Genomic DNA, 17644 nt, shown 5'->3' with positions numbered 1-17644 from the left:
GGACCAGTCTATTTGCTAGCCCTCTGTTGTACTGTCCAAAGTTGGAAAAGCAGTTGGCCGTGAAGTGACTAGCACACACATGCACAGTTTTACTGAGTGTAGCTGGAACATTTCCTTGATAAATGAACTCTAGTCACTTAGTCTTGTCTTCTTCTGAGATGGGAAGCTTGTGTATGGATCTATGTTGCTGTTTACAGCTAAAAACAGAGCAGTGATGGCCCTTCAACTCCAGCATTCTCCTCCCCGCTGCTGGAGGGGGAGGGGAGTGGGCGGGGAGGGGGTTCAGGGGTATCTGCTCCGATGGACCAATTAGGTCAGACTTGCTCCTGATTGGTCAAAAAAAGGGAATCGCTGGCGTTGGCAAATCCCCAAAATTCAAACAGCTTGTTTTAGGTCAGGATTTTACATTCACAAGCACTACTAAGTACAGGTTTTGTCATTAAACATTACATTTTGTGGGCTGGGAGGAAAGCTTTGCATCCCTGACCCAAACAAAAACTTGTTTACCAATCTGGCCCCCCAGATGTCTATCATTGATAATGTCTATTATAAAGCAGTGACAGACTAGTAGATTCTCACACCACAATGGTATCCTTTGCTTTCCTGTGGCACTGCCATCATCTGTGTCACCTTGTCTCCCAACCCTGCAAGTAAAACACTGACACCAGAGTTTCTTGTTGCAGTGCTTGCAGTGCTGTGTTTTTGTTCTTTTTTCAAGTCAACATTGCCTCACAGTGCAGTCAAAGTAGGGGCGTGCATGGTCTGGGTCAAAATGTGTGTGAGAGGCATGTGGAGAGATCTGAGGGTTGGCATTGAGACCAGGTTTGGGTTCGATAAGGTTTTCAGTTTGACTCCAAATGTGATGTTTCTTGCTGTCGATGTGGCCTGCTTTCCTGAGATAAGCTTATAAAGCTGAATTGTTTTTTTACCCTCCTCACTTTGTCAGCTTCCCTTCAACACTCATCCTCGCATGCCTCAAAGGTGACTTTGTGTTAACACTGTGGTGCTGCGTCTGCACTTTGTCTTAATAATGCAGTCGTGTCTATATGAGGCAGAGGGAAACAAGATGGATCTACAGAAATAGTCCCAGAGAGGAAGTGGAGTAGAAGCAAGGCCTGCTGCAGAATACTCCCATCCTTCACATTTATCCTTCTGTAATCACCTGTGATATGTGGCTGAGAGATCGCTAACTTATCAACATGCTAAGAGATGGTGAGAGACACAAAGGCAAGGCATGCAAGCATCACCATGGCAACCCAGACAGCTCTTCTCTTTGTTCTCTTTTTTGAGTTGAATGAAATGGTTCTCCTTTGGTTCTTCTCATTAATAACATGCACAATGTCAGCAGCTGTTCTGTTTTTTGTGTGGCAGGTTGTCTTTGTGTTCCTCATATTGACTCTCGCTGTAAAACTGTGGCTGCCTTCACACGTTTCTCTCTGACTGCTTTTCATAAAAGACAACATTTTTTTTAATGTTATGCTCTGTGCAGCGTCCTTGGATATTATGAAGTCTTAATGCTTTTTTTTTAAGTATATACAGATGTTCAGAATCTGAATTATTGTTTGTGTTGACTGCTTCCTAATTGATGAAATACAACAAAGACAACAGCCCCTGAAATGGGACACTAGTTGTGTCCCATTTCAGGGGCTGCATCCTTCAAGGGAAATATTTGGAGACTAGTTGCATCAAAGATAGGGCTGGGTCAAGATATTTATATTTCATATATATATTTAGAAGTGCTGTGATGATTTTCAAGTGCCCATATAAGTTGTTGTGTTAACACCCAAAATCATCCCAAATAAACGTGTTTTCTTGGTGGTTTTCTTTGGGCTCAGTGGTACAGTTGTTGCCTCTATCTGAAGGTCGGGGGTTTGATTCTAGCTCCTGCAGTCACATGCCAAAATGTCCTTGAGCAAGATACTGAACCCCAAATTGATCCCGCTGTTGGTCAGTGGTGTGTGGATGAGTGTGAATGTGTTAGTTATGTGTTAGTTTCCAGTAGAAAACCTCTGCCATCAGTGTGTGACTGTAGAGTGGATGGGTGAATGAGGCTTGTTGTATACCAGTGGCAATTGCTCTAATGGAGACTCCCGCAACGATTCTTCCTTTGCGTTTTCAAAAGCCACCCGCGTTTACATGAGGACAGCGTGAAAACGATCCGCGTTCATACGACTCCAGGAGGACAAGTCTCCTCTTCTGTTCTTTCTTTTTCTGCCGTTTTGTTGTGTGAGACGGTCGGCAATCCAACCATAACGCGCATTATCGCCACCTACTGGCTGAACTGGAAATGTGGCTGAGCGCGGAGCCTTCACCTGAAACTGCGAGTGCGCATGCGGTGACGTCAGCTTTTCACCCTGAGACGCTCCACTCTGTGTTTACACGAAGCTGGATGGAGGAGCGGATTCAGATCTTTCCACTCTGGGGAGCGTTTTCAAAAGTTTGCGTTTTCACTGAAAACGCAACGTAGTCTCGTCTAAACGGAAGGCCAAAACGCAACGAAACGTTTGCGGAATCGACCGTTTTCAGCGTCATGTCAACGGGGCCTAAGATTGCAAGGGAAGCTCAGCTTCCTCTAAAATGTCCCCCAAAAAAGTGGTGATATGTACTGCTGTGTGTACATTTCATTGATAAAATATGTGCTAGAATTCCTTCATCTTTAGTTTAGAGTCAGCTACCTATCACAGGTAACTGCCTCAACCTCCTTCTCATTCATCTCCAGAGCGTCTCAGCGTCTCAGCGCTTTAACACAGTCGGACGCTGAGCGTCTTCTGACTTCAGCGGGGAAGCGTAGAGTGGGTTGTTCCACTGTAGAAACTGGACGGTCATTGGACGCTGAGCGTCTCTGAGGGTCTATGAGGCAGTAGAATGGCCTGGACGCTGGGCTTCTGCATGATGATTGGATGATCTGTCTGAGGCCGAATCCCTTTTTGATTGACTGTGAAATGAGCCAGTCAGTGATCTTGAAGTACAACCCTCCACTGGAGGAAAACTACCTGGTTGGTACGACAGGGTCACAGATCATTTTCTTGAAAATGAACGGAGGGTAGAATTTACGTTTAAATAAATAAACAAATTTATAATGTAGGCCGGAAAAAAATGAGCTTCCCCTCCTTGACTGACCAGCAGCCGCCACTGCTGTGTAAAGCGCTTTGAGTTTGAAAAAGGAACTAAAAACATTTATTTTACTCATATATTTTGGCAGGCATTCTAGATGTTTCAGCACTTTACTTAATTGTACCTTTTCCTGATTCCTGATGCCTGTTCTTTTAACTATATTTCTACATATTCTTGCATATTTCTATTTATTTTTTTCCTATCTTTTCTTTATTTTATATACTTTTAGATATTCTTATACTCTTCTATTACTTTAAAGCCCTATGTAACATTTGTCTGTGAAAAGCGCTATATAAACAAAGTTTACTTACTTACTTATTTTGAGTAGTCCATGAGACCAGAAAAGCGCTGTATGAATACTGGTCCATTTACCATTTCCTATTAAATCTTTATCTCTGCGCCAGGTGCCGGTGAAGCTATTTCCAAACACATTGACGTTACACAGCACGAGGGGCAGGTTAATACTGATTGGTTAGCTTAATTGTGTACACGAGTGGCATGTGGCTTCTGATTGATGAGCTTGGAAGGATGGTAGAGAGACAGCATTTATATGTAAAATAGCTGACACAGCAGATCCTCGACCACTCGGGAGCACTGCAAAATACTGCAGCTTTGACAATCACAAGGTTGTGTTGTTTGAAACCTTGATTTCAATCAGTAAACCAAAAAATCGTTAAGCCCTACTTGACACTCTTTAGGTTTCTCACTCTGAGACACCCTAAGTGCGACATAACAGGAAAAAAGCCACTGTATATGAATGGTCATTACATGCACTTCTTAAAGTGGTGTGAAAAGTCCCTGAGTGTTCTGTCTTCTGACAAACAGCTTCTCCTTTAGTCTGTCATCAAGCACTGAGTTTTCTGCTTGTGTTTGGATGTTTACCTTAAAGCCCAAAGCAGGTGGTCAATGGGTCAGTTATCATCCACTCAGTTATTATGGGCTCCTCAGGTTATAAGTAGAGCATTTTAAACTTTTCCAGCAATTCTGCTTTTCAGATAAGGGTGGTGATAATGGAGTCATCTCATTCTGCAATGAGAAGATGTTTTAGCAGCTCCGCTGGGACAGAAAAGATTCCCAATCCTCTATATTGCTAAGTTCAGCAAAGCAATCTACCTGGGGCAGCACGCTAACACAGATTGCAAACTTTACAGCCGTTATTAATGCAGGCCCATAAAAAGAAGCTCCTTGCAAACAGCCCTGGATAATTTGCAATTCAAGCTTAAATAAATAACACAGCTGACCCTAATTCTAAGAGGCTACACCAAGCAGCACAGTTTAAATAGTAACGTTTGTCACTTGTTTGCAGATTCATTTAACTGCATTAGTGTCTATTAAGGCTGTTTTTTCTGTTTTGTATGGGTCATTCCTCAGCTGATCTCCTCTGTGTGCAGCAGTGTGATACTCTCATTTGAAGATCTGCCACTGAAATGTTTTTAAGAGCTAAAAGCAACACACATATGGGGTGCCTATGCCTTTACAGACCCATGTTACCACCTGAGGACAGTCCAGTCTTCAAAGGACTACACAGAAGAAATGTCACATCTTTTAGCTTGGGCTCCTTTTGACATTGGCTTTGCTCCTGTGGATGAAAGAGGAGAGAGGCCTTTGAAAGCTGGAGGAAATGAGGATCTCAAGTCATTTTTTGTCTGGTGTGGTGTTAGTAAGGGGCAACACATGTCCCTCATGTGGTACTTCCGGGCACAGCAGATTGAGATTGGCTTTAGTCAAGGCTGAGCTCACAGCACTCATAGTCTGAATAGTTTTGAAGGAGGGCTAAGAAAGGGGCTGGACTGACAGCTACATTTAGAGTGGGAAGGAGGGGAGGAAAGCTTGTTATGAAAGACAGTGAGATAGAACAGAAAGACTCAGAAAGAGGGGGACTCTGAGATGCTTCTTAAAAGAAGCAGACTGGGCCAACTGTGGAGGGAGAGAGACAATCTTCAAATAGCTGCCTCTGTGCCTGTGGGATAGTTAACTCAGAGGGGGGGTTCAGGGTCTCATTAGAAAGTCAGTAGAGCTCTACTACAGTTTCTGTGAAAAACAGAACACATTGGACACCTTGTCATGCCTGGCAGCAAGCTCCTGCACCCAAAAATAGAGCTCACTCTCATTTTTAACTTTGCCATTATAACCACCAACCAAATTGTTGTACACACAATGTGTTGTTTTTCTTATTTCTCTCATTAGGGAGGGGCATATTAGAACATGTATTTGCTCATGAAACTGATAAGAACAAAGGCTTTTAGAAACCAGCTTTCCTGTAATATCCTTACTTTTCCTCTCATAATCTTTTTCTCTTCTTGTCACACATCTCGTTTGTTCCCAGGAGCTGCACTGATGTGGTTTGCTGTGTTATCTTCATCATTGTCATCCTCGGCTACATCGCTCTGGGTACTGTGGGTGAGTTTGACACATTGCTGCTGATTACATCACACAAAGCCACATCATGGAACACAGCTCCACACACAAACATGTACAATCACGCAAAATGGTTATATTTCTCGGTGTAGTGTGTAAGACTTGGATTGTATGCTTATGCTGAACTGCAGGGTCTTCCTGCAGGTTATTATGTGACATAAAAATTGGAAAGCTTTAATGAACCACAAAGGAGACAAGCTCATCCTCACAGGCTGCCTGACGTTTTAGAAGGAGCAAGTTTTTCTGTTGGTTATTTTAAATATTCATAATTTCATGGTAGGTTATTCAACAAATTGCCTGATTGTTAAAAATGCGGGGGAGCTGAGTAATGCAGCTCCCCCAGAGAATGGGCTTTTCTTTGAATAAATGCCTCACCACAACATGATTGTATTGCTCCCTTTGAGCTTCTCAAGATCCTCTTGATCTTTATGTTTATATTTCGTATTAAAGGTTTCAACCGGGTCATCTGTGATACATAATACAGTTGTTTAACCAAATTATTGTCCATCTGTTAGGCTACCTGAGAGCACCTGTGAGGGATTTAAGGTTTGGTGCTCTTAGGCCATGTTCACACCTAGCCAGGTATCTGGGAAACAGCATGTATTTTCATACATTTATGCCTGTCATCCACACAAAACCACAGCTTCACATCACTGAAACGATGTTCTCTAAAAACTCCAGCCAAAATGAAGATTTTGAAAAACTCTGGTTTTGTAGTTTTGTGTAGACACTGATAAACAGAGTTTTTGGTCCTCAAACCTCACAGCTGACAGGGGTTCATTCTGATCGGCTGGCACCAGTTTTATGTCTGGAAAACCCTGCCAAATATGGGTTTTGCATATCTCGAGCCGCACTTATTGGTGGATTTGCCCGCTGCATGTGGACAAATGTATTTTTAAATTGAATTGGGGGGTTATTCATTTTTGAAAATGGAAAAGGCCTTAAAGGGTCTTCACACTGGCATGTTTCTGGTTCTGGAACCGGTTTCTCAAAACTTTGGTGCTTTCTAGCAAACCAGCCCACGTATATACCAGTTGAAGCAGAACAAAAGTGTGAGGGTGTTATTCCATGTTACCCAGGCTGAAGGAGCTGATGTGAGAGCTGCCTTGCTTGAGTTTTTTTTTTCTTTTTTATTCAACTCTGTTTGAGGGACAGTGCTATAGTTTTGATGTATATGTGGTGCCCTCTCAGCTATATCTTTTATTTCCACTTCATATGCAGTCAGCTCTTTTAGTCACTGTGCACTATTTCTATACATAGAATGGTTGAGATAATTCGTTAGCAAAGTGTTTTATCTACGAAACATCCTTTTTGACTTTTTTCACTACAAATGAAAACAGAAACAGACAAACAAATGTCTGCTTTAGAACAAAAAAGTGCCATGTCTTTTTTGGTATGAAATGTAAACAAAGACATCCAAAAACACGGACATGACTGAAAATGAAGTATATACAGAAGTATTGAAAATACACTGCAAAATCTTTTTCTCCATTTGCCTCTACTTCCTCAACTTCCTGGTCATTTTATCAACACAGAATACAACACGTCCACCAATGATGTCACAGTTTCATGAGCTAGAACAAACTCTTTTTTTGGTTCCAGCCATGAACCAACTTTTTAGGTTCCGAAACAGTTTTGTTTTTAGTCTGAAAAATCAAGTTTTGGAACATGAACTGGCACACATCCTTCCAGGTGTGAAAGCCCTCATTCTTTTCTCTTTAAATGTATCACGAAATGAAAATCTTGAACAAATGAAACGAATTAAAACTCCTCAAAGGAGCTTTTAGTGTGAGAAAGTTCACTTCCTCTACATTTGACTTCAGGCTGTGAATCCCCTTTCCACTTCTCCCTTTCTGTCTGTCTGGATTTTTAGGTCCTTTTTCACCTCCTAACATAGATATTTAACTTTTCCTTTAAGTTTATTCTTTTCTGCTATTGCTTTTATTCCTGACATACATTTTCCCTCTGTGCCCCCCCCCCCCCCCCTTTTTTTTTTTTATTTTATTTTTTTTTTAACTTCTTATTCAAAATCTAATTGATCCAGCTCACCTTTATTACCCTGACCCATTCTTTATAACAGTGAGGGTGAATAAACCCCACTGGGCTTAACAGTGCCATGTCTCCCAGCCTTTTTTGTGCAGAGTCACGTCTAAACCTGAGCACAAGGATGACTAACTTTTTCCCAATCTTTTAAGAAGCTCAGGAGCCATGACAATGGATGTGACATCAAGTAGACTCTGACATGTCTGCAATCAGCCAAAAACTTGGTGTTCCTTCTACATAATTTCTTAGTTTCATCATCCTCGCTTTGCCAGATACTTGTAGTGCCTCTGTTGTGTTAGTGAGCACAACACCTCTTTGACTGCGAGGTGAAAGGCCTCAACACTGTGTTATTGAGGTCGGCCTAACAAATGAAACACATGAATTGCCTGGTAAATTAAACTTCCAGGTTACTGCATGTTCATTCTACAGGAACAAAACAAAACAAATTAAACCGGATTGATTTTTTGTTTGTCTTTTTTCATGTGCTTAGATGTTTCTTCTTAACTGACGTGCATCCGTGTGGCCCTCAGTATGCATCCCCACTGTTCTCTTGTTGATTATGTCTGTGTTATATCCTGGGTTACCACAAAAAGGTAGAGGGGGTAGAATGACAGCACCACTTAGAGTGACACTAGCATGTATGTGATAATGTAAAATGTAAATCAAAGGGTCGTGTTGTGTTTTCAGCCTGGATCCACGGTGACCCCAGGAAGGTTGTCTACCCAACTGACAGCCATGGTCATTTCTGTGGCCAACAGAACACCCCGAATGCGTAAGTGAAAATTATCTGGTACAATGAGAAGGTCCCAAGCAGAAATGCATCCTTTCTTCATGTTTACTCTGTTTTTTTGAGTCTCCACAGTTTCCCAGTGTGTCTGTCAGCTTTTCATTTTGATCTTCACATTGAAAACATCTTTAACCACAGAACATAGAGATGTCTTGTGATCCATCGTGACAGGCTTTGCAAGCTCTCTTCCTGAGCGTGTGCATGTGCATAAATGCTTGCTTTTTCCAATTTGAATTATCTCGTTGTTTACATCATTTGTCTCCACAGAAACAAAGCCATATTATTCTACTTCAACATGTTGAAATGTGCCAATCCTGCAGTTTTAATTAACCTCCAGTGCCCTACAACCCAGGTAAGAGTCTGACTGGAGCCCTTTCCAGCGGCATATTTTCACACTGCTTTATGTTACTCTCCCACTTTTCCTCCACGCTTGATTATGCAAGATTGATGGGCTCTCTCATTAAAATGACGTGTTGCTTCCTGCAGCTCTGTGTCTCCAAGTGCCCTGACAGATTTGCCACTCTGCTGGATGCGTGGAATACCAAAAACTGGGAATATTACAAGACATTCTGCAATCCAGGCTTCGAGATTGGCAGCAAGGTGAGAAACTGTTGTTACAGGGTTTTTTTTCAGGTTCTTTTCAAACAAGGTAAAACAGAAATGTTTGAACCCTGCCTGTTTTTTGGATTGAGTTTTCACACCTCATTATTATAAAGGACAAGTCATATTTTTAGCCCATAGATCCTGTTTGCTGATTTTTCAGATAAATGATTCGTACATGGATACTTTTGTCAAGAATGGCAATCAGGGAAAAATACCTTTAGTTAATTCTGAAGTCGTAGGTGTAGACCTTCTGCTTCTTATGTTCCAAAACGCCCTCTTGTTCCAGTGCTTGGTCAACTATCCATAAATTTCTCAAAATTCACCACGATAATGGGCTGATTTGAATTGGATGTACTTCAAAGAGACAGGGGGACTTGAGTTAGCAGCCGTTGATGCACATCACAGCTCTGCTTTGGCGGCTGGCAGCAGTTCCGTGTCAGTGACGTTGGCATGATGGTGTGTAAGAAGCAGAGTTAGGTGCTGTGTGGGAGCACCTAACAGCTAAGGCGTACAGTTGAAACTGAATCACTGATTTTCCTTCCCACGTCATCTCAAGTATAAAACTGTTCATCAGACAGGATTCATTGGACTTCGTGGTCTTCTTTCTGGAATTATGATAATAATCAAACAGTCACATAAAATCCTAGAAATGTGGATGTTTCTGAAGGAATATCCGTTACTAAGAACATATCATCTCTTTTTAACAGTTTTATATTTTAGTTTATCTTTTAAGCGTGCAACATTTGTCCTTTGGAACTGAACTGTAAGCTTAACTTTTGTGGCTTGTAGGCCTGCAAGAGATTCAGTATGTGATAAAGTGGGTGTAGTACAACTTACATGACAGGAAATTTTGTTTGAATTATAAAAAAATCTTCAACACTTGTGTCTAATAATAGCCACGGTTACGTGAGGAGTTTTTCATCTTTCCGAATGGAATCTTTCTGAATGACTTTTCCAAAAACAATAGTATACATGGAAATTAATATTCCAATCTGTGGTTTACATGTGCTGCTATAATCAAACAGAATAGTCAATGGGGCATGCGCAAACAAGCATAAACAAACGTAAACAAATTGAGGAACGTTTCTCGTTGCGTCTAACGTCATATCTGAGCATCACTGAAAGAACGCACCCTGAGTGGATACATGATACCTCAATCGGTTTGGGGAAAGGAATATTCCACCCCTGTGAAACCGATTAAATGTCCATTCGGATTGGCACTTTTCTCTTGGAATGAGGTGTATACAAAGGATAAATTCTTCCCGTTTGAGCAAATTAACTGAATGCAAGCGGAATATTTGGGTCCATGTATACGTGGCTAATGATATCCATTGCATCAAATGATGAGTAAAAGTTTTATCTTGTTTTCATCTTTGTTTCAACTTTTGCCCCTTCTAGTCAGTTGCAGAAGTCATCCGAGATGAAGACTGCCCATCTATGATTGTGCCAAGCAGACCTTGTAAGTAGATCTGGATGACTCAATAACCCACAATAGCTTAGTGTTTGTAGTAAAAAATATAAAAAATAAAACCCGTCTGAAAATGTGTTACAGTCCTTCAGCGGTGCTTCCCTGATTTCATCACAAGAAATGGAATCTTAACCATAGCCAATCAGACCATCTTCTCAGACGGTGACAACAACAAGAGAAGTGTACGAGACCTCAAAGAAGCTGCCAAGTAAGCTCTACCTCCCTGAAGTCTGAATCTTTCTCCAAACAATTGCTCTGCAAGAAGAGTCATATTCCTTAGATAAAGAATCTGAGTTACTGCTGGAGTTAAATCGTCTGAATGAATGGCTCTTATACTGTCCATAGGGCTGCCAACTCTGCACCCAGAGAGCTCTGGACAGATATTAAAGGGTAGGACATTTGGGCATGATGCCACTAATGCCCAGGAATGTGTCAGACCACATTCAAAGCTGTTTGCATGATTATTGCATGAAACTGCAGCTCGCTCATCAGTTTAACAGTGAAACTTAAGGGATACCTTTGCTTTGTAAATCTGTGCTATCAATATACAGACCTAAAGAATTTAAAAAAGCAGAATCTGGATGAGCAGTACAATCATGTATAGCAACCAGTGAGCTGATATTTGAAACATACATGATTCTGTTTTTGCTTTGACTTCACAGGCAATGTAACACGCTTTAATGCTTTTGTTTTTCATAGTCAAGTTACGGCTCTGCAGCAAGGAGTGGACAGGTCTCAAAATTGGTTTACTTCAGCTTTTTAACTTTGCTGTAGCTTTAAGTAGACTTAGCCTCCTGCTTGTGCTCTTCATGCTGAAGGATCTGTTCCTGCATCCCTCCACCTGCAAAAGTGGAGGAATTAGGACAGATTAACAACATTTTGGCATATAACATCCTATAAAACATCCTTCTCTCGCGTGTGCTAGCTAGATGATATAGAGAGTGAATTGGTGCCCCCTGGTGTTCACTAGCATTTCTCCTCCGAGAGTCAGATTTGAATGCAAGATTGCATAACAGACCTGGATATGATCCAAACTCTCTCCTATGGGCAGAGTTTCAGTGACCTTTAGGGAGCTAAATTAGAGCTCTTCATCGCAGGGTTGTTTTCAGAACTGCCTGTTACTGTTCTGCTTGTCCCACTGCAAAGTTAGCTTGTCCTCTCTCCCTCTGGCTTTACTGTAGAGCTTTATCTGAGTCATGCAGTGTATCTGCAGTGAGACTTTGCAGTGATTCTGTTCTGACATTGCAACTATTGTTGCTTTTTCATTTTTCCTGTGGCTTTCAACTAAAGAGGAGAGCTCAAATTAAGCCATCTATGCCATTAAATGGGTACTGTGCATTAATTCTACTTATCCTATGCAAGTTTAGAGTCAGGGTTTTGAAATTTCCACATCAAAGTATCAACATCAAAGTCTGCTGACTCCTTTGTTGTAAGTTGAAAAAAACATTAAGATCTCTGGAGATAATGGGTCACTGAAGCAGCAAAGATTTTAAATAAGACTGACTTCATTTATTGTCTAAACACTTGTTTCCTCTACAAGATTCAATCATCACACTTAAAAACATACTGCCAAACTACTCACTGACATACTAAACGAGTTTTAGCTCAACAGCATACTAATGCTATACTGTAGCTCCTTACACCTTTGCTGTGAACTAAAAAACATGTTGATGCTGTATTCACATTTTGTTTCACAGTGAGAGCACGAAATGTGAATAATGTGTCACAATGTTTTTGGTAAACCTTAGTGAGTGATCTGTTAGAGGCAGTTACACAAGCCTGCCACTGCTACACCCTGGGTTCTTGTTAAATACTGTTCTTGTCTTCTCCTCTCTGTCCCACTTGCTGTCTCCTCATCTGGTTACTCCATCACAGAAGTATCACCAATCTGCTGAATGCCAAAGAAGTTGGCATGAAGATCTTTGAGGATTATGCAAATTCCTGGGACTGGATTCTCATGTAAGAACGATTGTGGCTTTTAGTGATTTTAATGTCTCTACTTTTTTATTTCTTTGCTACTCAATTTCCCCTGGGAGCAGAATATAACTGCTTAAACCACTGTGTAACTTGTGCATGCAGATGTTTCATACAGCCCTACCTGCTTAAGCTTTTGTGTCTATTTAACTTACATCTTCATGGGTTAAGCATTAATGTCTGACACACAGCTCAGTTCCCTGTATATTTGTGTTGTTGCAGTGGTCTGGTGATAACCATGGTGGTCAGTCTGATCTTCATCCTGCTGCTGCGCTTCACTGCTGGAGTGCTCCTGTGGCTCAATATTTTTGGTGTCATTGCTGCAGTAGCCTTTGGTAAGTTTGCACTAAACTTAGCTAGCTGTCTTGTGTGTGGCTCATATTGACTTGGTGAACTTTGTGGAGATGATATTTCTGTATTTCTGTGACGTTTTTACGTTTCTTTCTGCAAAGAAGCAGATTTAGACTCTTCGATCGTTTGTTATATCGTTTCCTTTCTCATACTCGCCCCCTCTTGTCACTTTGTGTTTTAGGTATCTGGCATTGCTACTGGGAGTATGTCACCCTGAGTGGGAAGCCAGGTGCTAACGTCACCATTTCTGACATCGGCTTCCACACAGACTTCAGTATTTACCTTCAGCTCAGCCAAACATGGCTCATCTTCAGTATGAAGCTACCTCTTACTGTTTAGTTAACTTCCCCTTCATCGAATACAAGTTGCATTTGCACTGATCACGTGTTGTTTTATTACAGTGATCTCACTCTCTGTGATCGAGGCCGTCATTATCATCGTGCTGATATTTCTGAGGACGAGGCTGCGCATTGCAATAGCACTACTGAAGGAGGGGAGCAGGTTTGTAGAGTTTGAAGCTCTCATCTGGTTTTTCTTTTATGCACGCTATTCCTTTGTAAAAATGTTTGTTTTTGTATTCTTTGGAAGGGCCATCAGCTACATCATGTCCACTCTCTTCTATCCTATCATCACCTTCTTCCTCCTGGCTATCTGCATCGCGTACTGGGCCGTCATAGCAGTGTATCCTTGATGATGATTCAAGAGAAGTACAAGAATTTAACTACTTCTATGCAGTCTGATGTATTGTTGTAGTACTTCCATATAGTTAAATACATCATTCGAAGATGGATAATAACTCCTAGCTTTGTGTTAGCAGCATATAACAGAAGTGTTTAGACCAAACTTGCTTCATTTTTATTACTCATAGTTGTTTGATGTGTGGAGAAAAGGTCCCTGTGTTTTATCTTTAACTAGTTTCCCTCAGCTTTTTAGCATCCTCTGGTAATGCAGTCTACAAGGTCACACCTGTTGACGATAAATGCATGTATGCCAACATCACATGCAATCCAAAGGTTGGTTGCCCCCTCTCTGAGTTAACCAAAAGATTCTCTATCTGTGGGGAAAAAAAAAGAAAACTTGTGTTTCTCTTTGGATTTCACACACTGAAGTATTTCTTGGTCAGTCTTTCATTACACAACTGCTATCAGTCTAAAAGAATACATGGTAACAACTCTCTGTTTTGCCTGTTTTGAGTAGTTTGCCCTAATTTGGTATTAAAGGTGTTGTGATATTTGTGTGTAAATGATGATTCTAACAGATCAATTCCTAATCTCTCTCAGACCTTCAGTCAGACCAATATTACCAAAGTGTGTCCTGGCTCGCAATGCATGTTTGCCTTCTACGGCGGTGAGAGCGTTTACCACCGCTACATCTTAGTCCTCCATCTGTGCAATCTGTTCGCATTTCTCTGGCTGGTCAACTTCACCATCGCTCTGGGTCAGTGCACCTTAGCTGGGGCATTTGCTTCCTACTACTGGGCCCTGAAAAAGCCAAATGACATCCCTGCTTGCCCACTCTACTCTGCTTTCAGCAGAGCAATACGGTAGGGAGCTCTGTTTTGTTTTTCACATTTTTTTATTATTGTACCCATGTAGCGTCAGGTATGAGTCAAGAACACAAACACATTTCTTGTCACCACAGTTACCACACAGGCTCTCTTGCCTTTGGATCTCTTATCCTCGCTGTGGTGCAACTGATCCGAATTGTTCTGGAGTATCTGCATCGCAAGCTGAAAGGTGAGTCCTGTAACTCAAACAGAACATATCCTCGTGACACATTTACATGATTATTTCAAACGGCCTGATGGACTGACGATATTCTTTAGGGTCTCAGAATAGATGCGCTCGATTCCTGCTTTGTTGCCTCAAATGCTGCTTCTGGTGCCTGGAACATTTCATCAGGTTTATAAACAGAAATGCTTACATTATGGTGAGTTTGTGCTTAGCATGTGTTAGCATATCAGTTGCTAATTGGCCTGGTTTGATCCTCAATTATTTGTCACTCCTTTAAAAGCATGTTCTGCCTTTTTTCACATCATAGATAGCAATATATGGAAAGAACTTCTGCACCTCTTCCAAGGATGCTTTCTTCCTCCTGATGAGGAATGTTATTCGGTGAGCGTTTTGTTTCTTCTCTAAAGCCTTCCCACCATCATGTATTGAGTGATGTGTGTGCCTTTATTGATCTCTCTTCAGCATGTGTCTCAGTGCATGACGTTACATTCTTCATTCATTCTTTTCTCCACTCTGCCTCCCTTGTAGGGTGACTGTCCTGGACAAGGTCACAGACTTTCTGCTCTCCTTGGGAAAACTGCTTATTTCAGGAAGTGTTGGTGAGTTTCAGGTCACCTGCAGTGTTTGGGGTGATGCTGGAAATGAAGAGACAGGAGAAGACATCCTCCTGAATATTGAAAAGATGATGAATAAGCTCTTATGTCTCAAAGTTCAAATTGCTGTTGAACAGGGGCTCTGGTGGGCATTAAAAATGTCCAGCATTCAATCTTAAGGGGCCTTGAATGCTATTCAAGTTGTGCAACCTTAATTAATAAAAAAGATCAAACTAATCTTTGATACACTTACAGAACTAAAGTAAATAATTAACATACAGGTACATAATGTTGCATCTCTGCTGTTAGTGAGGTCACAGTGAATATCGTCTCTTCTTTTGTTTTTTCAGGTGTTCTTGCATTTTTCTTCTTCACACGCAAAATTCCAGTCATTCAAGAAGAGGTACCATCCCTAAATTACTACTGGGTCCCACTTCTGGTAAGAATCAAACTGCTAAATATTTCAAATGGTAAAATTATTGTTTTTGTGTTTTTGTTAAAGTAACCACAAAGAATGATAAAAATCGATGTAGTCCATTAGTTTCGTTTTAGTTCTTCCACATAGTAGTTACTTTTAATCAGATTATAGAGGTGCATCAGCTTCTGAGTTTGTTGAACTTCTGAAGCAATTGTTTCTTGGTGCCATTTTGTTTTTGAATATTTAAGATTTATTGTCCAAATAAAACAGTGACTACTCAACCTTTGTCTTTCAGACGGTGATATTTGGATCCTACATGATCGCACATGGCTTTTTTAACGTCTATGCCATGTGTGTGGACACACTGTTCCTGTGCTTTTGTAAGTATGATGTTTGATAGTCTTTCCCTCTCCAAAACTGTCTCCAAATAACTTCTTTGACTGATTCCTGCTCGCTCAGCTCATTTTAACTCCTGTATGGCCTCTCTGATTGTTAATCTTTAATAAGTCTTTGCTTTCCTCTCTTTGTTCCGACTGTCACTCTGCTCTTCCTCCTCTCCCTGTGCTGGTACCTGGCCCCAGGTGAAGACCTGGAGAGGAACGATGGTTCTTCCTCCAGGCCCTACTACATGTCTCCTGGCCTGCATAAAATCCTGCGTAGAGGAGAGGAGGGTGCCAAACTCAGTGCTGCCTCCTGAGCAATGCACGGCCTTCTTTTCACTGAGCTGCTGACTCTCTATCACTTCTCCATATCTGCTGTATGTGTCGGGTCTGAACATTTGAAAGCAAGTACTGTAGGGCTAAAACTGGATGTGTCCACGCCTGGTTAGGGATGACTTGGACATACACGGACGTGCTTTTACTTCAGATCTTCATGGAAAAGTCATGGGGGACTTGGAAAAAAGACCTCTGTTTACTTCCTCTGAAGCCAACTCAGATACTTGCCTTTTTTTTCTTCTGTCATGCCTCTGTTCTTTTTTTTCTCTGTATTCTCTGCTGACCTCTGCCTTACAGAGAGGGAATGTGACAACATGCAGGACGGGCACACAGACTGAGATATATACCCCAACAAATAAGAGGACCTTTAAATGTACAGATGCCACTGATGGACAAAAGGCATAATGCAACACCCTGAAACAGTGGTGGACTTACGGGGCACCCTCTTGTTGCACTTTGGTCTTCTAGTGTAAAAGTGTATGCACTTTCACATTTGGGAAAAGAACCATGTGATTTCCTCTGTCTAGCATGATTACTTTGCTGGCTGTTGATGTTTACCATTGGTTTTATAAGTTGCTTTGATCCACCATATTTATACTAACACAAACACACAGGTCCAAAAATGGTGTGTAATTCTGCACTTAGCAAAGGTTTCTCTTACTTTACTTCTTTTTAGAAACATCACAATCATTTCAAAGTTTCCATTATGGTCAAAGACGTACTGTAAACCAGACACAGACTCTGTGGGAGGTCAAGACTTCTAAGGACAATTTAGAGTTTTTGCTTAAACTATGAAAAGAACCTGACCGTTTTTCAGGAAACTTCTGAATGCAGCCACTAGTTTATGTGCCTAGTTGTGTAAAAAATTGAAAAAAATATGTTCCTCTTCTTCTGTGGTTATAGACCTAACACCAGGAACCTTTTGAGATACAGTTTATAAAAGGATGTCAAAGCCATTTTTGGTAATTTTTTTATTGGATGGTTCAGATGTAGTGCTGTTTTAATACTAAGTATAATACACACATCTCTTTGGAGGTTATTCAGTGTTCTTTTTGTATAGGAGAATTTTTTTTATTAATGAAATCCAATGAAATGTGAATCATTTTTTGGAATAAACATAAATAACTTAAGTATTGTCTAGTGCATTTACAAAGTTTTTAAGTTGTGCTTCTAATTAAGAAGTTTAAGATGATGAGTCTATACCAGAGATTCATTTTAATGTGCAGTGTGCTTTTTTGTGTCTAACACGGTGCTAATGCTGCCTCCTAGTGTTGGATCTGGAGGTGAACGATGGCTCTACTGGGAAGCCTTTCTACATGAACAGAGCCCTGCGACGCATCCTCAGCAAGAAGAATGTCGAGAGATGAAGAGAGAGATAGAGAAAGAGAGAGAAGAAAGAAAGCTTGGAGAGGAAGGAGGCCGAAGA

At 41.0% G+C, this 17644-nt stretch overlaps 1 protein-coding gene across 4 annotated transcripts in view; it reads left to right on the top strand.

The window, feature by feature from the left end:
* slc44a5b (solute carrier family 44 member 5b) overlaps positions 1 to 17644 on the top strand; it is a 35116-nt gene extending 17472 nt beyond the window's left edge. Inside the window, exons 3-24 of one of the 4 annotated variants that reach the window (XM_074668033.1) lie at positions 5441 to 5514; positions 8263 to 8347; positions 8630 to 8714; positions 8849 to 8962; positions 10364 to 10424; positions 10518 to 10641; positions 10779 to 10823; positions 11133 to 11165; positions 12309 to 12392; positions 12630 to 12742; positions 12940 to 13071; positions 13160 to 13259; positions 13347 to 13439; positions 13684 to 13771; positions 14039 to 14301; positions 14400 to 14494; positions 14584 to 14687; positions 14799 to 14872; positions 15020 to 15090; positions 15435 to 15523; positions 15798 to 15882; positions 17488 to 17644. In XM_074668033.1, coding sequence (XP_074524134.1) covers positions 5441 to 5514; positions 8263 to 8347; positions 8630 to 8714; positions 8849 to 8962; positions 10364 to 10424; positions 10518 to 10641; positions 10779 to 10823; positions 11133 to 11165; positions 12309 to 12392; positions 12630 to 12742; positions 12940 to 13071; positions 13160 to 13259; positions 13347 to 13439; positions 13684 to 13771; positions 14039 to 14301; positions 14400 to 14494; positions 14584 to 14687; positions 14799 to 14872; positions 15020 to 15090; positions 15435 to 15523; positions 15798 to 15882; positions 17488 to 17585 — 2110 coding nt within the window. In that variant the 3' untranslated portion in view covers positions 17586 to 17644. The other 3 variants (XM_074668032.1, XM_074668034.1, XM_074668035.1) reach the window with 3 other exon arrangements.

This window comes from Halichoeres trimaculatus, unplaced genomic scaffold, assembly GCF_033239565.1.
Source record: "Halichoeres trimaculatus isolate MK-OKI-2021-1 unplaced genomic scaffold, fHalTri1.1 fHalTri1_scaffold_4, whole genome shotgun sequence".
In the NCBI taxonomy this organism is placed as follows: Eukaryota; Metazoa; Chordata; class Actinopteri; order Labriformes; family Labridae; genus Halichoeres; species Halichoeres trimaculatus.
The sequence above is the reverse complement of the archived record's forward strand: the minus strand, read 5'-3'. Positions and strand labels throughout refer to the sequence as shown.